The sequence below is a fragment of the Protobothrops mucrosquamatus genome, unplaced genomic scaffold (assembly GCF_001527695.2).
Source record: "Protobothrops mucrosquamatus isolate PMUCROS unplaced genomic scaffold, P.Mucros_1.0 scaffold1860, whole genome shotgun sequence".
In the NCBI taxonomy this organism is placed as follows: Eukaryota; Metazoa; Chordata; class Lepidosauria; order Squamata; family Viperidae; genus Protobothrops; species Protobothrops mucrosquamatus.
The window spans coordinates 156,639-179,522 of record NW_015387989.1 but is presented as its reverse complement, the minus strand read 5'-3'; the positions used below and the strand labels follow the sequence as shown (position 1 = coordinate 179,522).

General features: G+C 53.2%; 3 protein-coding genes across 3 annotated transcripts in view; 1 reads left to right on the top strand and 2 right to left on the bottom strand.

The window, feature by feature from the left end:
* Positions 1-5,270, bottom strand: part of BCR (BCR activator of RhoGEF and GTPase) — a 74,242-nt gene extending 68,972 nt beyond the window's left edge. The window contains exons 1-2 of the mRNA XM_015823394.2: positions 5,170-5,270; positions 298-763 (exon numbers count right to left, since the gene is read on the bottom strand). Of these exons, the coding sequence (XP_015678880.2) occupies positions 298-763; positions 5,170-5,270 (567 nt within the window). The remainder of the gene's footprint in view (positions 1-297; positions 764-5,169) is intronic.
* RAB36 (RAB36, member RAS oncogene family) lies at positions 5,270-16,631 on the bottom strand. Its single transcript, XM_029285556.1, has 10 exons — positions 16,575-16,631; positions 16,378-16,469; positions 14,184-14,249; positions 13,266-13,367; positions 9,999-10,063; positions 9,830-9,881; positions 7,450-7,531; positions 6,197-6,287; positions 5,757-5,876; positions 5,270-5,331 (listed from the first exon to the last, which is right to left on the bottom strand). The coding sequence occupies exons 1-10, from the start codon at positions 16,629-16,631 to the stop codon at positions 5,270-5,272; spliced, it is 789 nt and encodes a 262-aa protein (XP_029141389.1).
* A 3,486-nt stretch (positions 16,632-20,117) lies between these two features.
* RSPH14 (radial spoke head 14 homolog) overlaps positions 20,118-22,884 on the top strand; it is a 95,671-nt gene continuing 92,904 nt past the window's right edge. The window contains exon 1 of the mRNA XM_015823397.1: positions 20,118-20,316. Coding sequence (XP_015678883.1) covers positions 20,118-20,316 — 199 coding nt within the window. The remainder of the gene's footprint in view (positions 20,317-22,884) is intronic.

The following is a 22,884-nucleotide window of genomic DNA, read 5'->3' as shown; positions in this document are numbered from 1 at the left end:
CCTCTGCGCACGTGCAGAGCGCAGGCCGCCGAGCCCCGCGCGGGAGGCGGTCCGGCAGCGGCCGCCCAGAGGGCCGCCGTGGTCGCGCTCCGCACAGTCTCGGGAAGCGGTGCCGGCGGCCGTGGCGGTCGGGCCGCGCTCGCGTTCCCCGAGGGCGCGGAAGAGGCGGTGGTGGCCGAGCGGCCGCCCGGCCAGAGATCAGAGAGGCAGCCGGGAGTCTCCGGATGCCCGCGAGGCCGCCGCCGCCCTCTGCCCTCGAAGCTCGGGGGCCGCCCTCCCCCCGCGCCTCGGTCCCACCGGAGCCTCTCGCGCTCCGGCTTGTGCAGCGGGCCCCCGCCCAGGGGCTTTCCCGACGGGGGCGACGCGGCCTGCCTTGCGGCCTCTCCTCCGAAGCCCCAAGGAGGAAGCGCTGCCTCGCACCGGCTGCGCTCCGGGGAAGCGCTCGGGCGAGTCCGGGCGCGCCGTGCAAAAGCGAACCCGGAACCCCCGGACGAGCGCGTCCTGCGAGGGGCGGCGGCTGTGCCTGCCCGAGCGCCCCTTCCCCGCTCCTGCCTCTGCGAGCGGCGGCGCCTCCGGAGGGCCCAGCGCGGGCTGCTTCCTCCCGAAACTCGGGGTCTCCGCGGCGCAAAGGCTCCGGGATGCCGCTCGGGCCGCCACTCCGCAGACGCGCTTCGGGTCCCGGGAGCAGAGCCGCCTCGGGGACCAGCGGCGCTGCCGCCCAGCCAGTGGCGGGAGAAGCGGGCAGCCCCGGATGGGCCTGGGTCTAGGCAGGCATAAAAGGCCGCGGAGGGGGGAGTCAGGGGCCCTCCGGCCTTCCCTTAGTAGTGGGAAGAAACTCCGGGCAATCCCGGCTTCTGAACAGCCAGGAGTTACCAGCAGAACCAGGGTTACCTCCCAGCCCCCCCCCCCGTGCGCCCTAAGGCATCGGCGGGCCCAGCGTCTCCTCTGCCTCCCTGGGTCATCAGGGAGGGGATGAGGGGCTTCCTGGGGCTCCCAGAGGCCGAATCTCGGGAAACGTAGAGGCCGGCCCTGGGCTGTTTTGAGGGACCAAAGCGAGCTCATTAATCCCAAAACCAGTGCAGAAATTTGGAGCACCATTTTCCATTCGAGGGGAGACTGAACCCGGAGATCCATGGAAAAAGAAAACGGGAAGAATCACAAATGTTGGTACTGTGGGTGTTATGGAGGGCGAGGAAGGAGAGAGAGTACACCAGTGCTTGTCTCTTGAAAACCTCTGGACGAGAAGCAGCAAGCCCTGGAGCCTGTCTGATTTTTCAGATGCCTTTCTGCCTCCATCCATTAAACTGGTTTGTCCCTTTATATTTTATTTTATTTAGTTATTACATTTATTTGCCACCCGTCTCACCATAAGATTCTCCTTGGGAATCTGGGCCTAGACCGCCTTCCAGGGCTTGCCATCTTCTCCACAGAACCTCTCAGTGTGAAAATGGCTATATCTTTTAATGCTGGTAATTTGTCTATAACAGAATAACAGAGAAGGGACCTTGGAGGCCTTCTAGTCCAGGGGTCTTCAAAGTTGGCTCTTTTATGACTTGTGGACTTCAACTCCCAGAATTCATCAGCCAACGTGCTTGGCTGAGGAATTCTAGCAGTTGAAGTCCACAAGTCATAAAAGGGCCAAGTTTGAAGACCCTTGTTCTAGTCCAACCCCTTGCTCAAACAGGAGACCCTATACCATTTCAGACAAATGATTGTCTAGACCAGGGGTAGGCAACCTTGGCTCTTTTATGACTCGTGGACTTCAACTCCCAGAATTCATCAGCCAGCCTGGCTGAGGAATTCTAGGAGTTGAAGTCCACAAGTCATAAAAGGGCCAAGGTTGCCTACCCCTGGTCTAGACTCTTCTTAAAAATCTCCAGTGTTGGAGCACCCACAACTTCTGGAGGCAAGTCGTTCCACTGATTAATTCTGTCAGGAACCTTCTCCTTGTTTCTAGATTGGTTCTCTCCTTGATTAGATTCCATCCATTGCTTCTTGTCCTGCCTTCAGGTGCTTTGGAGAATAGATTGATCCCCCTCTTCTTTGTGGCAGCCCCTTAGTGGAACACTGCTATCAAGTCACCCCTAGTCCTCCTTTTCATGAGACTAGACCTACCCAATTCCTGCAACCACTCTTCATGCTTTAGCCTCCTGTCCCCTAATCATCTTTGTTGCACTCTTTCAACAGCTTTTACAATGTGGCGAGCAAAATATTCCAATATCCCAAACGTGGTCTTACTAAGGCATTATATGTAGTAACATTTCATGTGATCTTGATTCTATCCCTAAAAAGTTCACTTTCTCACACATCCTTGCCTTAGATTTTTCTTTTCTTAGATTTTTCTTTGAATTGTTCCTTCTCTGGATTCAATAAGCCATTTATTTTGTCTTGTACAGCTGCTCTTGGGCTTCTCCCACATGCTGTAGCCATCTCAGTATTCCCTTCTGAGGTGTGCAACGTGATGCAGAGAAAAGGGAGTCAGAAATAATCAGTAGTTCTGTTTTTCCAGACTGAGAAGTCTGCTAGAGGGGAAAAGAGCAGCATGGGGAAGGCATCTTAATGCCAGGACAGCTGACAGTCTTGGGAACGGCACAATTGCTACAAAGAAATTGCCTCCTCGATTATCTAAGAATTAGAAATAGAATAGAATAGTTCATTGTCCAATTCCTTGGACACACAAGGAATTAAAAAAAGAAAAAAAGAAACATCCTGGCTTTATGAGCCAGAGGTATCCATAAGGACACCCCCTCCTTCCCACCCATACTTTTGCAAAACAAAGAATGAACTTTGCTTGGTGTTGCTGTACAGTGACACTTTGGCAGATCAGACTGCCTAGCGTGGCCCTGTCATCTCCCTTCCGTCTGTTTCCTGGCTAATGCAGCTTTTAACTACAAATTAAAATGGCGTGCCACCCAAAAGGGACTGACTGCCCTTTAGGATCAGCTGGCTGAAAGAGTCAGGGAGACAACGTTGAGGGAAATATGCAAAAACCAGCACTGAGGCCAAGGGTGGTGGTGGTGAAACTGTTTTTAAGCCCTGAGAAACAAGATCATGTTTGCAAGTGGATCAGGCAGAGGCTGACGAGGGGCAGCACAATCAGTCCTGCCTGATTTGGTCCCTGGAGCCACTCTCAGCGAGGGCTGTGCGGGTCTTTCTGGGGCTACTAGATGTGCAGTTGGCAGCCTCTGTGACACGCAGGACGGAGAACATGGTAGACTCTCCACCGTGTGTACTGCATGTACTCTGTATGCATGTGGGAGAATACTGCATGTATCCGTGCTTCAAAAAAGATTCTGGAGAAATGTCAGATGGTCACACTCAGAGAAGCCTGGAAGTTTAGTGACAGTGCTGCAATTTGGGGAGAATAACAGAAGAAAACTGTTCTCTCTGCTGTGACTTTGTGCCCCAGACCTTTTTGCAAAGCTCTGCCTCTCCCACCACTGGGCTCTTGGGCTGTTCACAGGCTGCCAGGGTCTGGCTCGATTCTGCCTAAAAAGCAGCCTCAGGGCTTTCCCACCCAGCACAAGCTTGCCCTGCGATGGTGGCGGTGATGTCGGAGAGCCTTTTGGGCCCAGCAGTGCCTGAACAGCAGCCCCAGAACAGCTCCAGAGGCAGCCCCGTTTTTGCTCTGTCCGCTGAAGGAACGACAGACACGCTGCAGAACAGCCTCTCCAGACAAAGCAGAGCTCTGGCGGGAAGTGGTGGCAATCCTACTCATGAGGAGACTGTGCGCTCCCCCCCTCCCCACACCATGTCGGTTAGCAGCTCCTTCTTCCCAAAGAAACTGTTGGGCAATTCAGAGGTAGCCAATGGGGGGAGGGGGGGGTTCCTTTCAGTGCAGAGCCAGGGGCTGTTTCTAGCCAGAAGCTCCCCCAGCAACTGGCAGGACCCAGCAGGAAAAGCCGCCTTTTCTGCCAGCCTCCTGGGTGCTCGTCCAGCTGGGAGCACAGAGGGGGGGGGTCTTACCTGTTGGAGGGATTTCTTCCCTGAGTTATAATGGCAAAAAACCCTCCAAAATTATTTGGGCTCTTGACATGTGATTTGACGGGATTCAGGAGCAGCACTAAGTCAGTCGGTCACTTGTGTAAATTTAGAAACATAAAGGAAAGGCCAGCTTGCTCCATTTGCTTCTTGGACATCATCAGTACAGGTCCTTGACCTACAGCCCTTCATTTAGTGACCGTTTGAAGTTGCAACAGTTTGAAATTTTGGGTCCAGTTGTGGTTGTTAAGTCAAGGACTACCTGTACTACTAAAAGCTAACGTGCCGTGAAACAAATAAACCCACAGAGGAAATCCTTTGCAAACCAAGCCGCTTCCCACGATGGATCACTGGCAGCAGGAAACATTCACCGGTCTGGAATGGGTGAATTTTCCCTTCAACCAGGGAGGGCCTGACCATGCCTGGCACAGCGTGTACCCAGGTGGTTTTAGGTGTTGCGAATAACATCCACTGACGGGGGGAGGGGGCGAGTTGTGGAAATCCCTTTCCTTTCAGAGTTTCCCCGTAATGCTAGACCTGCGTCTCCACCACTAGCCGAGATGTCTCCCTGAAGCCAAAGTGTGAGGACTCGCTTCTTGAATCGAACTCTCTGGGTCCCAAAGGCTGGCAGGGGTCACCGATGGCTGCTAAAGTCTTGCTGAACTACGGGGAGATGCGCAGCACAGCCTTTAATTCTACGATGGACATGAAAACAAAGTTCTGTTTTTACAGGAGTTGCTCTGGCAGTAATTCTAAGCAAAGCTAACAAGGAATTCAAACCATTAATTCAGCGCAAGACGCTCTGGTGCCCAGAGTCCACTAGAAGGGCCCTAAACAGGAGACAGCCAGGGATTACCAGATTTTCTCACTCCAGATATCCTCCTTTTTAAGTACAAATTCCTCCTGCTGGTTTTAACAGCTATTAGTCATGGTTAAGGTTTAACTAGAAGTCCAGCTCCAGTAGAATTTCCGGCTGCCAGGAAGGATCACCTGGTTTGGGGCTCTTGCCCTGATTTAGTCCAGTCTGTTTCTCCCATCTGCAGGTAACCAGGAAGCGAACGCTTCGCATCTGGAGCAGGAGGAGTGTTTCCGGGGAGAGGGAGCTGGGCCGGGCCTTCCCTGCAAGGGAGCCTCCAAGGCTCAGCAGGGCTTTGGGAGCAGCAGAGGTGGGGATTGGCTCTGCCTCACTCCTGGGGCTTCTCCGAGGTCCAGTGGTTTCCCGCTTGTCCAAGAGTGAGGGGGGCAGCCTGCAGTGGGTCCACTGGGGGCTCCGGCTGACTGTCGGCCATTAGCAGCAGTTCAGGTTGGATGGACGAGATCCGTGTGAAGACGCCACGTTTTCTTCTATCCCTGCAAGGAGAAGACCAAGGGGGGGGGTACGGGGGCTACCTGGGAGCCGGGGGAGGGAAAGGCTTCAAAGCATTCTCCTCCTCCCAGCCCCAAATGCCAGCGATTGTATTGGTGTTTCCCAGAATGGGCTTGGATGTCCCCTCGGCCACCTTGGAAGAGCTGAATGCTGCCGTTCCCTGGGCTCAACCCGGAAGAAGCCCCACTGAACCCCACAGGGGCTCCTTCCGGACAGGAGCACTCTAGTCGCCCTCTCCGTGATCCTCAACCTGAAGATGGGTGGATGTCAACTCCCAGAATTCCAGAGTCAGCATGTTGAGGAATTCTGAGGCTTGAAGTCCATCCGTCTTCAGGTGCACTGATCTAGAAACACTGATCTAGAAAGAAAGACCCCTTCCCAGGAGGGGGAGGCAGTTGGGTCCACCCACTGATGAAGTCTCCTGTGCCGATTGGCACCAGCCGGTTGCAGCTCTTCTCCAGCTCCATCAGCACAGACCTCTCAAAGGCCAAGGCAGCCACCCGGAAAAAAAAGTCCTTGACATTTTCCCCTGAAGAAAGAGAAAAATGGGGAGGGGGGAGGAGACACCCCAAATTCTTAAAACCTGGCAAGCAGATACATTTGCTAACTGTTGTTGCTGTATTCAGAGAACAGACAAAACGTGGCTGCTTGCTGGGGGAAGAAATGCACACGCGCATGGGTACTGTGGTCCGAGACCTCCCTTGCACACGAGGAAGCCTCCTTGTAACACCAAAGGTGGGTGGGTGGGTGACCCTCGGGGCCCAGCGGCTCCTTCCAGACAGTGTTAGGGGGCAAGGGGGGGCATTCCCTCCTGGATCTGCTGTGCTGCCTTCCTGTGGCTCAACTGACCTGTTTTGGCCGAGACGGACCAATACTCCGCCTGCATCTCGTTGGCCAGACGGACGGCATCCCGCTCTGTCCGCTCGCTCTCTGCATTGGACTGAAACGGAAAGAGCCATAGACGGGGAATGGGGTGCTGCCCCCACACAAAAGCACCTGCTTTTCCACTGCCCTCTTCCCAGCCCACGAGGGGGCTGCGGGGATGTTTCCAGCTGCAGGAGTAGGGTGGGACAGTGAGCTTAAAAGGCCTCCCAAGTAGATGAGGGGGCAGAGTTGACTGCAGCCGAACTTCCACAGCCTGGTGTACGAGGACTCTGCAGGCCAGCCCCCTCCTGACCCACTTGGGGGCTGAGTGGCTGCCCCTGTCCAGTAGCTCCTCACTCAGGGTAACGGACTCTTGCCTTGGCCAAAGGTGGCTGACCCAGGCTGTGCCACATAGCCTGAATGCCACAAGTGGGGTACGTGGCATCGGGCCACACAGCCAGCCCAACGAGCCCTACAAGCTGTGGATCCTTCATACTGCCAAGATAACTCAGATAAGGGAGGGGGGCAGCAACACAAAGGAGGATGCTGGGGGGGGGACAGAGAGCCTGGGGTCCTCTTGTGCTCCCTGCGCTTCTGGCCTTTGCGTGAAAAAGAGATTCAATGGGGGAAGCAGGGGAGCCCCAAGCCTCACCTCCAGCACCCTCTTCCAAGAAGAGCCCAAATAAGCTTTCTGAGAAAAGAAATAATGGGGAGGTGCAGCCACCTCCCTAGAGAAAGGAAAAAGGAAAGGAGGTGGCAAAGAGGCCACCCTCCCCTCAGTTGCTTCACAAGAACATCCAGTGCATGTTCTTGATCTTTCAAATGTACTGCGCCCACCCCAAAAGAATGGGTCTAGGGCAGGGGGAGGCAACCTTGGCTCTTTTATGAGCTCAGGAATTCTGGGCGTTGAAGTCCACGAGTCATAAAAGAGCCAAGGTTGCCTACCCCTGGTCTAGGGGATAACTCCAGTGTCTACCGGTTATGGTCAAAAACACCAGAACAGTGTAATGGAAGCTCTGCCTGTTTTTTGTGTGTGTTTTGGCTGCCATCTTGACACCCGTTCCCTTATGGCGGAGGAGCAGGGCCTGGGGGCCTCCCAGCTCTTCACTCAGCCAGCATCAGCCCCCCTCCCCCGAGCTGTCAGGGCTCTCTACAGACAGACAGGCTCCATTCCCTGTGCTGCAGATGGATTCCCAGCTGACCAACTTGGTCCTTGAGACAGATTTCTTCAGACTCACCAGGAGATCCTTCTTGGTTCCCACCAGAAACACAAAGCTGGAGCCAGGGCGGTTCTCCTGCAGGGCCTCCTCCAGCCACCGTCTGGACAGGGAGAAGAGGACAGGTGAGCGAGCCGAGAAGACACACCTGTCTCAGTCGTGCTCGGGGCAGAAAGGCACCCTGCGTAGGCCGCCTTCTGCCAGCCCCAAGGATGCCTCCCCCCATCCTGCTGCAATGGGCAGCCCCCCCCCGCTGGTTGTTGGGCCTGCAGGGGCAGGTGAACAAAGTGCATCTCACCCCCAGTCACCTGTGCCTTGCTCACCTCCCATACGGACCCCCTGCAATGTGCGTTACATTGTTTTGAAAACCATCCAGAAACATCAACTCGTTCGGGACACAGCAACACCACAATGGGGCCCCCAAGCTTTGCCCATGTAGCATCTCTGTGTCTGTGACCTGCACCGGCTTCCAGTTTCTTTCCAGGTGCAATTCAAGATGCTGGTCATCACTTTCAAAACCCAGGTTATCTGACGGACCACCTTCCCTAAGGTCACCTACCCACCCTGCCAGATCAGATAGGGTGGGGACGGCCCTGGCCCCCTCCCCAAAACAGAGCCATTTTATGGGAAGCCTGCCTTTTCTGTGGTACCGCTGCCCCGTGGAACACCCCTTCCCCTGAAGCCTGGCAGGCCTCTACCCTCCTGGAAAGCACTGGAGGCCTCGGTTTCCCCCAAACGCTGCGATAGGATGAGGCGACTGCATGCAGGAAGCTTGACATGGTGCCTGGTTTTTATTTTCAATGTTTATGGCTTTCAATATGATTTTATGTTGTTTTAATTCTTGACTGGGAACCAACCAAAGTCTGTTATAAGGCAGGGGGAGCTAGAGCAATGTTTTAAATAAGTGAACAGGTCTCTGCCCTCTGCCTCTCGGCATTCAGCCTGTTTTCCCCTCCGCGAACCTAATCAGGTGGCGGCCAGCCATCTGCCCAGGTTTGCACCGTTGCTCCTTGGCAAACTAGTCTGGTGATGCCCCAAGTGGTAGCGCAGCAGAAAGAGAAGGAGCGGACTCCCAGCCTGGGGAGGAGAGGCAGAGGCAGAGGGCAGAAGGAAGGAAGGCACGCCATCTGTTCTCCCGCTCAGCAAACAAGACGGTCCCTGTGCCAGTCCCCTCGGATACGGGCCTCCTGCCCACCAAGTCTAGTTAATGAGTCAACGGATCCCCCCCCCCCAGAAACAGCCTGGGTAAAACCACATGAGCCAAAGAAGAGCCCAGAGCCCGCTGGAGCCAAGCTGAAGGCATCGCAAGGGCTAGAGGGGAACGGTCCAGCAAGACTGAGCCTGGCTGTGCCCTCCCCCTGGTGCGCAGCCTGTAGAGGCGGTTCTGACGTAAGGGCACCAGGACCAGCCAAGCCCCCCCCTCCCTTGGCCTCCTCCTCCTCCTCCCCCTTTAGGAAGACCTGCCCAGCTTGATTCCACACAGCAGGGAGAAAACGGTGCCTCCTTCCCTGGCAGGGTGTGCGAAGCCGTGTTCCTCACAGGGTTAATGCATGCGTGCCTCTTCCCTGCGTGCAAATTAATATTTAACCCGCATGTGGCTTTTCTGAGGCTGAGTGTCTCACCTAGATGTGGAGTAGCCATGACTCCAAACTCCAGTTGGTGACGGCCACTCTGAGCTCGACTCTTCGCTACAGAAATGCCACAGGCCAGAAAAACTTGACAAACAAGGTATATGCTTGATTTTACATGTGGTAACAGTGGCAAGAATCATATTCGCACAATATTGGAAAAATGAAGAAATACCAGCAGAGGAAGAAATAATTAAAAAAAATACTAGATTGAGCAGAAATGGACAGACTTACTCTGAGGTTGAAAGAAAAAGAAGAAACAGAATATTTTCAAACTTGGGACTTATTTTATCAATGGCTGGAGAAAAGAATAAGGGATTAGGAATTCAATCTGTATTAGTGAATGATAAACCCAGACAACACGTTTGTTGAATAAGTACTTTTGAACTGTTATTAAAAAATCAATAAAAATTCTCAAAAAAAGGAATGCCACAGGCCAGCTTAAAGGCCTTTCTGTGTAGTGTGTGTGGCAGAAGTCAGAGCGGGCGTGCAGGATCAGATCCCTTTAATCATTCAGTGTTTCATGATGAGACACTAATAGGCCATTTTTCCACCCACCGTGGTATTATTTTGGCCAAAAAATGGTTGGAAAAAAATCTTACAGATGGCAGAAACTGCTACAGCAGGAATGACCTGAATTGTAACAGGGTTTGCTGGACTTTGGCTTTGTGTAAAAGCAGGCAGGTCTTCCTCAGCCAATAAACGCGGTTCCATTATTCGTGGCTCAGTGGGATACGCAAAGTCAGCCACAAGGGAAAACTGGAGTGACTTACTTGGTGTGATCCAAGGTCTGGATGTCAGCCAAGTCGAAAACTGTGATAATCACTGCCAAGAAAGTAAAATAAGACTGTGCAAGGCTTGAGCAGCCCTGGAGCCACCGGTTGGCCACGCCAAAGATGCGGGGGGGGGGGAACAAGGACGGGGTCTTCGCCCTCGGCTCACCTTCCGCTCCTCTGTAGTAGGCAGAGGCGATGCACTTGAACTTCTCCTGGCCGGCCGTGTCCCATCTGGGCAGGAGGGAAGGAGAAAGTCACCCGGGGCTCTGGGGGGACCTAAATTCCCCCACTGACGCGGCTAGAGGAGAGATTGGGCCAAGAGCCCAAAGGACAATTTCCTCTCCTCCTTCAAAATGAAAATACACACACAATATACATATCGAATAAAAATCACTCTGGCTGTTATTCATCAGCATCCGTGTATCCCCCACTTCAATACAGGCAGACCTCGACTTACGACCACAACTGAACCCAGAATTTATGTTGCTAAGTGAGAAATTTGTTAAGTGAGTTTTGCCCCATTTTACGACTTTTCTTGACACGTTTGTTAAGTGAATCGCTGCAGCTATTAAATTAGTTAACAAGGTTGTTAAATGAATCTGGCTTCCCCTTTGACTTTGTCAGAAGGTCGCAAAAGGGGATCACATGACACACTGCAACGGTCATAAATGTGAGTCAGTTGCCAAGTGTCCGAATGTAAATCACCTGACCCTGGGGATGCTCCAACGGTCATAAGTGTGAAAAATGGCCATAAGTCACTTTTTCAGTGCCATTGTAACTTTGAATGATCACTAAATGAACTGTTCTAAGTCAAGGACAACATGTATTCTTTTCAGCCTACGTGATCAATAACTGCCCACTTTAGAAGATGGAGACTTTTGTATTTGGGAAAGAAAGAGCACGTTAAATTACAGTTCCACAAGCAAAAGTCCCTCCTGGGCCGAGTTCATTACTGAGTTCACTGAACAGCCGCATTTGGGGGAGCCATTCAGGGAGATTTTGTCGTTAGATCAGGAGTAAGCAACATTGTTTGAACAACAAATACATCTGAGATGCTGGTGCGTGTTGCGAAAGCTTTCACCCAGTGGCCCCGCTGAGGGCCCAAAGTGGCCCCTTCATTCCCCATGAGGCAGAAGGGACGTTGCTGCAGCCTTCCGAGATGCTCTGTGCCACCCCAAATCCCCACCAGACGGGCTAGGCCAGGGCTAGGCAACCTTGGCTCTTTTATGATTCGTGGACTTCAACTCCCAGAATTCCTGAGCCAGCCATGCTGAGGGGAAAGGGAGAGGTTTCCAAGCTGAGCCATGCCGGCTCAGGAATTCTGGGAGTTGAAGCCCATGAGCCATAAAAGGGCCAAGGTGGCCTACCCCTGGGGTGGTCATCCACCAGGGATTCTCTGGGGGGAGAAGATGGCAGGGTTCTTTCTACACCATGCAGGATCCCTCTTATTTTTGTTAAACTGCAAGGACCTTAAGAAGAAGTGAAGATCGGGTGCTGCAGGTGGCCTGGGGAATACCAAAGGGTGGGTACGTGGACGCGCTGGTTCCTGCAGTTGGCACATCACCTTCAGCCTGCTCTGTGATCCAGGACTGAACCTGGTTACCTCCAGTTGAGGCGTCCATGTCCATTGAGCCTAGCTAAGGAAAGGCCGCAGGGGCAGGAAGTTCAAAGGAGTCTGAAGCCAATGGAAGAATTCAGTGTCCTGGGCATCTTTGCCTCTTGTTGAGCCCAAAATACATCCTGTTGTGCTATTTCTGGTGCCAAATAAACCCAGATGCTTTCCATGAAATCAGCTAGAGGAATCCAGAGCTCTGGAGACATGGATCAATCTTAAAGCCTCTCCTATCCAAGAGAGACCAGCGGCTTAAATCACAAGAGGACCTCTTTGGCCCTCCAGAGGCATGGAACACCCACACCCCCATTTGCTTTAATTCAATTATGCAGCCAGGTACGGATCACCATTTCTTTAGACCCCATCCTGAGACGGGCCCCCAGCCTCTTCAGCTCAGACGTCCAGTTATTCTTGATCTTGGCTTCCGTGAGATCCAACCCTCTCTGAGCCTTCAAGAATCCCCCAGGTTTGCTTGGCATTCAGCCGCTGCTCAACAGGAAACTAACTTTTTTGGAAAACAATAAAAATTTTATATTGAAAAAAAACAAAAAAAAAACAGGAAACTAACTCCCTCAAGTGCTGCAGCCCTCCAGAATTGGGTATCCTGGCCAGAGTTTCTGAGGCTCAGATGAAGCTCCCTCTGAGACATCCCAGCCAGCCAGCTTCCATTCTGGGTCACTGGTTACTGTCAACCAGTAATGCCCTCATTAGCCCGTTTAGCTGAAGGCCCCAGGAGACCATGCTAATTGAACAGGCCCCAAGACAAAGACAAGCACACATCCCCACTCTTAATTAGCTTCTCTACTCCTGGGAGGCTTTCTGTTGGAAAACGCTGCTTTCCACCGCTGTGCCTCCAGGGCTTAGACGAGGCCCAAGGAGAGATGCAGTGTTTAGGCAACCAACGTGGGCACCCAACTGGATCTTAACTCCTGCATCATCAAGTGCACTAGAATGCTAGATGGTAGGGGGTCTAATGCCCTGGTAAGGGATCTCTGACAGGCAGAATGAATAATCCTGAGGGACCGGAGGAAAAGCTGCAATGATCAGATAAAAGAAATCTGAATTGGGGCAGAAACTAATTTGAGAAAGCTTCTCAGAGTGACTCTCCCTACTTCTCACAGAGGGGGGGCGGGCAGGCACATTCAGGCTTGCAGGAATCTGTTACAGATAGTCCTTGACTTACAACAGACCCCCCCAAAGGTATTTACGATCCAATTCCAGAGTCTGAATGGCTCCCCCTTCCGCAGTCATGTGACCACATTTCAGGCTCTCGGGCTGGCCGGCATTTGCAGCTGCTTGCAGCATCCCGTGGTCATAATTTATGAAGTTTTTGCCAATAACTGGCTTTTTCTTCCAGCAAAAATGCGAAAAATGGGTTTAACACCGCCTCAAAAAAAAAAAGTTGTAAAGTCAGGTCTGTCATATGGGTGACCCGCTTTACAATCGTCACAACACATGACCGAAGTGGGCACGACCAATTATGGTCATAAGTCAAGGACCACCTATACTGTAACTATGTAATAAAAGTGGTCCGAGTGCTCCGGTGTTCCAGCCTGGTCTACCTTGGAGGGCTGATGGAATCTGGGAGTTGAAGCACAATGCCCAACCTCCTGAGTACATACTTTACTTGGTAAAAGTTCTCCGTGCGTCGGGTTGCATGCATGCACATAAAATTTGTACACTCCCTCAAGCGAAGGCATTCTGTAAGGCAAGGCTGACTTCTCCATCAGAAACGCTGCTTTGAAGTTATTCTAGTGAAACCTTCCAAATACATGGAAATGGGGAAGGGGAAAGGGGGACAGGAGCTGCTTTCCAACTCACATCTGAAGATTGTAGGGCACCCCAGCGATCTCAAAACGCTCAATTTCAAAATCCACGCCAATGGTTGCCTTGTAATCCCGGTCAAAAACCTCTTTACAAAACCTGCAATTGAAAAATGGTTAGGAAAAAAATCAGCATGTCATTTTAGATCTTGGAAGTTCTTTCAAAAGACTGTGATTGTCCCTTTATGTGCGTATCTGGGAGAAAGTCCCCTTCAGCACATAGGCCAGATGGTCAGCATGGGGAGGACACAAAATAGCAGAGAAAATGGATGGTTTTAATTGCTCCCCGAGTCTGATGAAGGGAACGAAAGCTGCTGCTTTAAAATAAAATTTGGTAGCCAGAAAAGGTGCTCCACATTCCTTCTGAAATTTCGGTGACGTGAGCTTGAGAAAAGCCCAAGAACGGCTAAATTTCAAGTAAGCACATTTGTTATTTCGATGACGCCCACAACAACTAATATTTTCCGTGCTTTGGGGAACAGGGATAAATGTCATAACCTAAGATTTTTATTAGAAGCTGGGTACATATTCCTGGTTCTCTTGCATAACCCACACCTGCCATTAGACCCTTTTTGAGAGAAGTCTGGCTTTCGAGCTCCGGGTCCATCGACAGGCTCCTTGGAGGGGAGGGAGGAAGAACTCCTCCTCCTCCTTCTCCTCCTCCTCCTCCTCCTCTGCACCCTGTCCATGGCCGGGCTCTGAGGCCTGGCACTTCCACCGGCCTCCAGTGCTCCCAAGGAACAGGGGCTTCACCCACCCTAAGAAGGGCACAAAGCAGCCTGCATGGCACTCACGGATCCCTGCAGGAAATGACCAGTGAACTTAGAATAACCTGGGGGGGGGAGGGGAAACACAGACGCTGCCATTAATTGCTGCTGGGAAATGGAATGATTTTGGCAAGGAAGCATTATGATACCTGTTGATAAGGCTTGTTTTTCCAACACAGAGGTCTCCCACCACGACCGCTTTGGAGATCTTTAGGCTGCAACACACATTTTCACAGTGGACAGGTTGATACGGTGTTAGGAAAAAGCAGACTGTTTCATGGAGCGAATGAACTTTCAAGGGGAGGGGTGCAAAATCTGAAGCCCTACATGGCTTGATCCAACTTGGCCCTGTCCTCCCCTATCAGGAGCATCGCATCCTTCTTTGGAGCTTGAAGCAGTTCAGACTTCAATGGGGCTTTGCATCCCTCTGCTTCCACCCCCCCAAATTCTTTCTCAATCTGAGCATAAAGCAAACTGGGGGAGGGGCGGGGGGGGGCGGCTCCAGAAATGTAGAAACAGATAGGACCCTCTTCCTGATCTGCAGCAAAGACAACATCAGGACATGAAGGTGAACCAAAATGGATTTGTTTTCACAAAACAAACAGATCTTGCATTTGTTTAGATCTAGCAAAATGTAAACCAGAATATGCCTGTACATATTGATTAGATTACCTGCCATCTTCTCCTACCTCTCCCTCAACAAACCTGCGCTTCACAAACCTCAGCCCAGCCCAGGAAGGACAGCCAAGCTCTCCCAGGAGCTTGACGGGGGCCTCCAGGCTCCTGGTCCAACATTTTAATCAGCAGGTTGCTGGGACTCTCTAGCTTAGAGATGCAGTGACCAGGAGGGGGACCATTTTACAATAATTGATCTCCTAGAAGATACACAATCAACATTTTCACTTGGATCCAACAGAGTTACCTGCACGATCACATTTTTCCTGCATATTTCTCCTCCTCTTTCTTTTCCCAGAGGTCAATTTCTCATGTTCCCTGAGAAGCTGCACCCTCCACCCACCCCACCCCGACTTTATAGTTTGGGGGCACTTTGGCACGGAGCACCAGAAGCCACCTCATGGGGCTTGAAAATATCCCAGCCAGAGGATCTTTTCAGACCCTGCTGCCACAACCTCCCGGCCTTGGCATGCAGAGGACACCGAGTGCTCTTCCACACGCAGCCTTAAGTGGTTTGTCTCCCAGGTGAAGGTGGTCAGAATTGGGCTGGCTTGAGAAACGGCCTCCAGATTTCAGTCCAGCTTTGGCCACAATGCTGGACCCGCATTTTACCCAACAACCTGTGACTGGTGAACTCCTCTCCCTTCTCTGACAGGAAAAGCACCACCCATCATTCTCCTTCCATGTGGTGCTTCTCAATCCTGGCAACCTGAACTTCCTAGGATTCCCGCGTCAGCCATCCTGGCTCTTGCACAGGGGGTTCATCTTGTGTTCCAGTGGCACCATTTTTTTGATCAGGAGGCCCTTCCAAAAATCACAACTACTGCCATGTGGATGCTCATGTGGATGCCCCTCTACCAGGGGATGCTCATAAAGGCCACACGGGAGCTTCAGGTGATTCAAAATGCAGTGGTGCCAGGAGCAGCAACAGGTGCCTCTTGGTGTGCCTGTGAGTCACCACTGCTCCATGAGCTACGTTGGCTGCCCGCTGGCTTCCAAGGTCAAGTCAAGATGCTGATTATGGCCTATGAAATTCTGTGTGAGGCCGGGATACCTGAGAGGCTTCTGGTATCCCCAATGGCTTCTGCCTGCCCAGTACATTCCAGCAGAGTGGGAGCACTCCAGGGGGCTCCCATTAAATGGTGGCCTCTTGTGGGACCTGGGCAGAGTACCTTCCCTGTTGGGGCCACACTCTCTGGAACAAGATCCCCCCCCCAAAGATCAGGCTCTTTTCTCCTGAGGTTCTGGAAAGCTTTGGGTCCCAGGCCTGGGGTTGATGCCTGTTATTTGCTTAATGGCCTCTGTTTGGTTTTCTGGATTTTGTTGTTTATTAGACTGTGCTAGTCTGGGCTGTTGGCTTGATTTAATATTTTTAGCTGATTTTATGTCTTTTCTAGTTCTTTATGCTGCTCAGAATCTCCAGGAACTAACTGGGTGGCCAATTTAAAACAATAAAATTTTTTTTAAAAAACCAGAGTGAGGTGATTTCCAAAGGTTACTCCTGTCCTTCAAATCCAAAGCAGTTTCTATTTTTGCAGGAATTAGATTTGCAGGAATTAGACAACAGGATGAACCTGGGTGGTTTGGTTTGCTTGGCTAAGTAAGGGAAGCCTCGTTGAGAAGGCAAGGCAGGTGGAAGAGCACAGGGAGCAAAGGATGCAGACTCACCTAACGGAGCCCGGGTTCCTCCGCTGGCAGGCCGCCCTCACCTGGGCGTGGAAGTCCTCCCTGAGCTGCAGACAGGCCTCCGGGGTGTAGCACTGCGGGCAGAGGGGAGCGGCAGCACTAGGACGCCCAGGCTGGGAGGGGGCCGCCACTTCTTCCTCCCCCCCCCAGGGAGGGGCGGAGGGGCCTTCCTGGCTTACCTTGGGGAAGTCGCAGATCCTGCGGTCTCTGCCCACGGGCAGGAGGGGGCCCTTCATCGCCCAGCCTGGGCTGCTGCCAGGACAAACGGAAGCGGGTGAGGACCCGGCCGCTTTCCCCTCCTCTACCGCCCCCACCCCGGCCAGGCCGGCGGAGGCCAGCGTCTCGGCGTGCGCACGAAGCCGAGAGACGGGACCGGCTCAGCCCCCGGAGGCTGGCAGAGAACAGGCGGGCAGCCTCGGCCCCTCAGCCCAAGCAGCGCCCCCCAAGCTCCACCGGGAGCCCCGCCTGGACACGAGGCAGAAGCCCCCGCGCGTCCCGGCCGCGGTCGCCCTGCTGCGGGCCCTCCGCGGCCAGCCTTCCCTCGGCGGAAGAGGGGCTGGCCGCCCTTCCTGGCCCTGCGCGCCCTTCCAAGCGGGGCCTTCGCCTGTCCCGGCTGAAGCGCCGTTGCCAGGGGCGCCTCGCCACGCGTCTCCCCCGCCCGGAGCCCCTCAGCCGGGGCCTGAACAGCCGGAGCCGGCGTGAGGCACAGCGTTCGGCCGGTCCCTCTGCCACACCCACCCGGGGGAAGCCCGACGGTCGTCCCCGCGCCCGGCCAGGCTCCGGATTCGCGGAGGGAGCGCCGGTTGCCGGGAGGCGCTTCGCGAAACAGCGGCAGCCGGGCAGGTGCCTCTCGCCGGCTCGGCCCCCGACCGGCCTGTGGCCGCCCCGAAGGCGCCTCCCTCCCTCCCTCCCTCCCCGGCCAGCAGCAGCAGCACCCAGGCCGGCCCTCCGTGCAGCCGCCTAGCCCCGGGGAGCGGAAGGGCCGCAGCGGGCTCTTTCCCCGCTCGGCCACCCGCAGCAGCCCGCCGAGTCCCCGCACGCGGCGAAGGGTACGCGTAGCCCCGGCACCTCCGCTCCTCCGCGCACGGGCTCCAAGGCAGGGCGGCGGCGGCGGCGCTGCAGGCGGAGTCCCGAGCGGTTCCCCGGCCCCGCAGCGCCGAGCGGGAGGCGAGACGGTCTCGGCTGGCAGCTCCGGCGCCAGTGCCGCGTGGCCATGGCAACCGGCCCGAGGGGGGGAGAGGCCTCCCCGGGCACGGCCCTCCCCGACGCCCGCGCGCTGTCGGGGGCGGGCAGCTTTTGCAACAGCCCAACTCCCCTCCCTCCCGCTTTCCGCCGACGAGCGCTCCCCTCCCTCCCCGAAAATGCCTCTCCTCCCCTCCCCTCCGGTGCCAGGAGAGGCTCCGTGCCCAGAAGGGCGCCCCCCTCCCCGTCCGCCCCAATTCGATGCGAAACCGCTGGAACCCGTCTCTGCTTTGGATCACAGATGTTCCACACGGACAGATTGAGGATTCGTGCACCGAGTAGGGGGCTGGACAAGATGGCCTCCAAGGGTCCTTACGGAAATGAGCATATGATAATACAACTGGAAGGGACCTTGGAGGTCATCTACTCTCTCAACTTGTGTTTGTACTAGAAAACCTCTAGGGTCCCTTCCAAGTCTGTTATTCTGTTGGAAGACCCCCGGAGAATGGAAACTTCACACTTCCAAGAAAGAGGCTGCAATTCAGCCGGAAGGCAGCTCCTCCTGGGCCCTAACCGGAATCCACTTCCAGGTGGTGGTCTCCAGCTCTTGGCTCTTGTGCTCCCCCCCCTTCTGCAGGGCAGCCTTTGGATTTCTGAAGAGCATCACCACATCTTTCCCAGCCTTCTCTTCTGTGCCCTTCCAGAGCCTTCATCCCATCAACAGCTGTCCTCTGATCACACCCCGTTTTGTCATCATCCTGCTTAGATGGTGATGGTAGCAGAACTGGACACAGAATTGCAAGGGGGGGGGACAGTTGCTTCTCATGCTCTGAACCCATTAATGCATCCCTAATTGCATTTGCCTTTTAGCAGCTGCATCCCACCAAAGGCCTTTTCTGGTCCATGACCTGCCTGAGGACCTTGTCATTTGTACAGTTACACACCCAGCTTCTACTCTCCTGGCTCCACTTTCTTCCCTTTTCTAAAGAGAGGAGCAACATTCACTCTTCCCTTCTGGCCCCTGCCCAGGCCTCCAGGAGTCCTCCAAGATTACAGTTCCTTTAGCCCTGGCCTTGTTCTTCTGGGCATGGAGGCCTGCGTTCCTTAAATTAGCTATCCCTTGTTTACTCCTCTTATCTACTCTGAGCTGCATTTCTCAGGGTAGACTCCCCCACTAGGTAACTTGGAATCCTGGCAGGGGAGAAAGTGACCCAAACTTATCCTCCCTCCCTAAAACCCCCGTAGCCCTTGTCTGGTTATTCCCAAGAGACTGCAGTCAATCTAGTTGAGATTCTTGTAAAGAGGCAAGTAGCAATAAAGAAACTTCTCTGATCAGCTCACAGTGTTGGTCTGGTTCCACTTCCCTTTGGGAACAGTCAGGGTTAAGGCTCTATTTCCTTGCTAGTGCTCATGTCTTGCTTAACCCCTGCTCCTCAGAACAGCCCTTCTGCCTTTTTCCACATGGCCCCCAAAATTTGTTGTTGTCTGGGCATTTCTTGCCGTTCCGAAGCTCCAAAATTTCTGCCACAATCCTTCCATTTCTTCTGAGCCCCTCTTTCCTGTCCCTTTTCTTCTCTTTGGGATGCCCAGCAGTTCAGAACCAAACAGACACAATTCCACCTGCCAAGAAACAGGGAAACACCCAGCAGCTGATCAGAAGGGAAACAGCTGCATTTCTGTGTTGCATCTGGCTGAGTCTCACAAGAGAAACCACTCCCGTTCAGGAACTGAGGTCTGATCCTGCTCCACTCAGCACCATCTTTCTACTGCAGCTCAGGAGCTGAAAGGCCTTCGGCAGAGTCAGGAGCTCCAGGAGGCCCCTGCGGGTTACTCATCACCGACTCACAGCGACCCAGCGGGGGGGGGGCTGATCAGCAACCCCTCCCTCCCCTTCTGCAAATGCACGAGGCTCTGAGCCGCCAATGTTTGTACAGGAGCGGATCCGCTCTTGGAACCAAGTGATCCAGAAAACACGCAGGCTTCCTGGCAACCGATTTGCTGTGCCTGGGTGAGCAGTAAAGCCTACCCATCCTTGCCTTGGTTTTAAACCACCTGCTCGGATCGGCCCTTCTCGTAACTTTGCAATATTCTCTTTAAGCAACTTCTCAACCGTGGAAGGAGCCGGAATCGAGGTGGGCCTTTCCCCTGCACAGGAAGGGGTTATTCCCAAGGTTTGGATTGGGAGCCGCGGCAGCCCTCCACCCCTTGCAACAGGCGGGGATAGGCGCCGACCTCTCCAGCCCCGGCCCAGCAGGGAGCGGCAGGCGGCGGGGTCGGAAAAGGCGGCGCGGAGTCGCAGAGCGGCGGCGGGCAAAGGCGCAGGACGCGGGTCCGAGTCGGCGGGAGGGGGAGCGCTCGGAGCGCGGCACAGCCACGAAGGACGCCGAGCGCTCCCGAAGCCGCTCGGGCGAGCGCTCGCAGACCCGCGAGAAGGCCCCGCCCCGCCCCGAGCAGGCGGGTGCGCGTGCGCAGACTTTCCCGCCCGGCGTCCTCGTCGCCTAGCAACCAGGCGCGCGCGTCTCGGCGGGCTCCCCTCCGGCATGGCGCACCCGCGGATCTCGGCCCAGCTGCCCCCCGACATCGACCCCACCAAGGCGCCCGTGGCCTTCGGCCGCCGAGGCCTCCCCAAGCTCAACGAGGAGCTGCAGCACCCCGAGCTGCTGACGCGGCAGCGGGCCCTGATGGCGCTCTGCGACCTGGTGCACGACCCGGAGAACGCTTACCAAGCCATCGGCCAGGGTGAGCGGCGGCGGCGGCGGCGGCGGCCTAGCTACGGCGGGCGGGAGAGGGCCCGGGTGCCCAGCGGCCGTCCAGCCCCGCGAGTCTCGCCTGAGCCGCGTCAAGGGGCGTGGACTGCAACTCCCAGAGCTCCGCGGCCCCGAGTGCCGCCCTGGGAATTCTGGGAGTTGAAGTCCACCGCTCTTAAAGTGACCGTCCGGTGATTCGCCGGGCTGGGAGTGAGCAGGCCTGCGGAGTGTGAAAAAAATCCTGTAACTGGAATATCATCTAGTTCGGCCTCGGACGCCCCGCCCTGCCACCGCAGAGGCCCCTCCCCGCCCCCAGGCGGCTGCGGGTCTGCCTGCAGGCGAAGTGCGCCCAGCCCCCCCCCCCCCCCAGCTCTGCCCCCTTCCAGGCTGCTCCCACTGGCCTCCACCTGCTCAGGGTCCTTCCTAAAATGCAGGACCTGGCATGGGGCACGGCATTCTGGGTGCAGAAAAGAGGAACAAGGAGCCCTTCTGAACTCTCAATTTCTGCCAAGGCTGCTTGTTTCTCAGATTTAGATACCACCCAACTCACCCAACTCTGTGTTTAGGGTTGCAGTCGCCTTTTCTGAAGTTAAATTGGACTTTTGGCTCATTTTCTGCTTCTGATCCATCAATACACATGAAGTCCATTCTGTTCCTACCTGGTCAGGTGACATTTGCAGTACTGAGTCCAGATCCAGACACACATTTCAAAAGACCATCACAGGAGCAAATCCCAAAGAAGGCTGCGAAGCCCAGTAGAAGGAGTGATTGAAGGAATCCCTGGGCGTTTTGTCTACACATTTGAGCAAGGGGAGAGTGAATTGCTGTCTTCAGAGAGCTGAAGGATTGTCCCACCGAGGAGGGTGTGGACTGATTCCCTATTGCCCCAGACAGAGGGTAAGACCAGGACCAAGGGGTAGGAGTCGGCAGTCAGTGGATCAGGCGAAGTAGGCTCTGAGGTAGACCAGACTTGGAAACCAATATTACGAATACTAAAACTACACTTACAGTCACAGAATCTTGCAAGTCTGAAAGACCTTACCACTTCCTGTACTTTGATCTACTTAAGACCCTAGGGAGAGTCATGCCCGAGATGCATTTCCTGCATTAAGACTTCTTATTTTTCTCCATACTTGTGCATTTGCACAGATTCCTTGAGTTACAGAACTTGATCCACGCTTTCCTATATTTTGTGTTCATTATTGAGAGCCACCACATTCTTTACACTTTCCCGTAGTTGTGCTTGTTGCCAGGCTCTGTTCTCTCTCTCCCCCTCTCCCTCTCTCACCTCTGGGTCAGGTTTGCATGGCACCTTCCCAGTAGCCAAAGCTGCAGTTAAATGTGTGTTGTCATTGCTTGTTTTTTATGTTTTAATCTGTTTGTAAAATATTGTTAGCTGTCCAGAGTTATGAATTTGAGATATGATATAGATGGATTTGTGTTTGGTAGCTTTTATATCTCCATATAAAGCCTCTGAGTTGAATCCAGAGTAGGAATTCTAGAAATTCCAATTGCAACTTGTTTTTCCCCCCCAGCTAATTATCCAGGGTGAATCATTGTAGAGATGGGAGAAACTAAAATATATTATTGTTCCTATATTTTCTAAGCTCACATTTTATTCTCTTATGTAGAAACGTATTTTAAAAAAAACCCAGAAAACATATACCTATAACGGCAGAAGAGAAATAAAAATATTTAAACTTAAAACTGAATTTAAAAGTTTTAAGTTAAATTATAAATAATCATTAATTATTATGAATTCCCACATAAAGGAAAAAGCTAATTTTATAATACAGTTTGATACAAAAATTCATATAGAATTTGGCTTTGCTCAATCCTATTCTATATTGGAAATAAAAACAAGCCATATAAACTAATTGTATGTTATAATTTATTTCACTGATTTATCTGGCCTTGGAAAAGTTCTTTTGTCATTAAGGTGATAAGGATGTAAGGAGAATCTTGGGTGGGGGGGAATGTGGCAGCATGGTTGAGGTTTTGTCCCTTTTTCATATAAATTCTAATTTCATTTGATTTTTCTTGTTTTAGCAATTTGCATTTAGAATGCAGCTGGACCTTATGACACCTGCATTTTGCTAACTGTCTCCCTAAGGATCCACTTTTCAACTTTTTATGTCCTTAAAGTTCAGGCATGATGTACTGGCAGGGTTCCTGATCCACACACAGAGACAGTCCTTGACCTTTGACCCCCCCACTGGGGCCAGAATGTCTCCTGCTAAGCAAGCTGGTGGTTAAGTGAGTCATACCTGTTTTTGTGACCTTTCTTTAAGCAAATCACTGCCGTTGTAAAGTGAATCACATGGTCAGAAGCTGGCTGGGAAGGCTATAAATGGCAATCACATTATTATTATTATTATTATAATTTAATTTATATACCGCCCTTCTCCCGCAGGACTCAGGGCGGTGCACAGCGTATTAAAAACAGTACAAATACAAAACATAAAAATACAAACCCCTATAAAACCAGATTAAAAAACCGAATATTAGAAGCTGTGTTTCTATTTAAAATTATTTTTAAAATCACCCTAAATAAAATCCT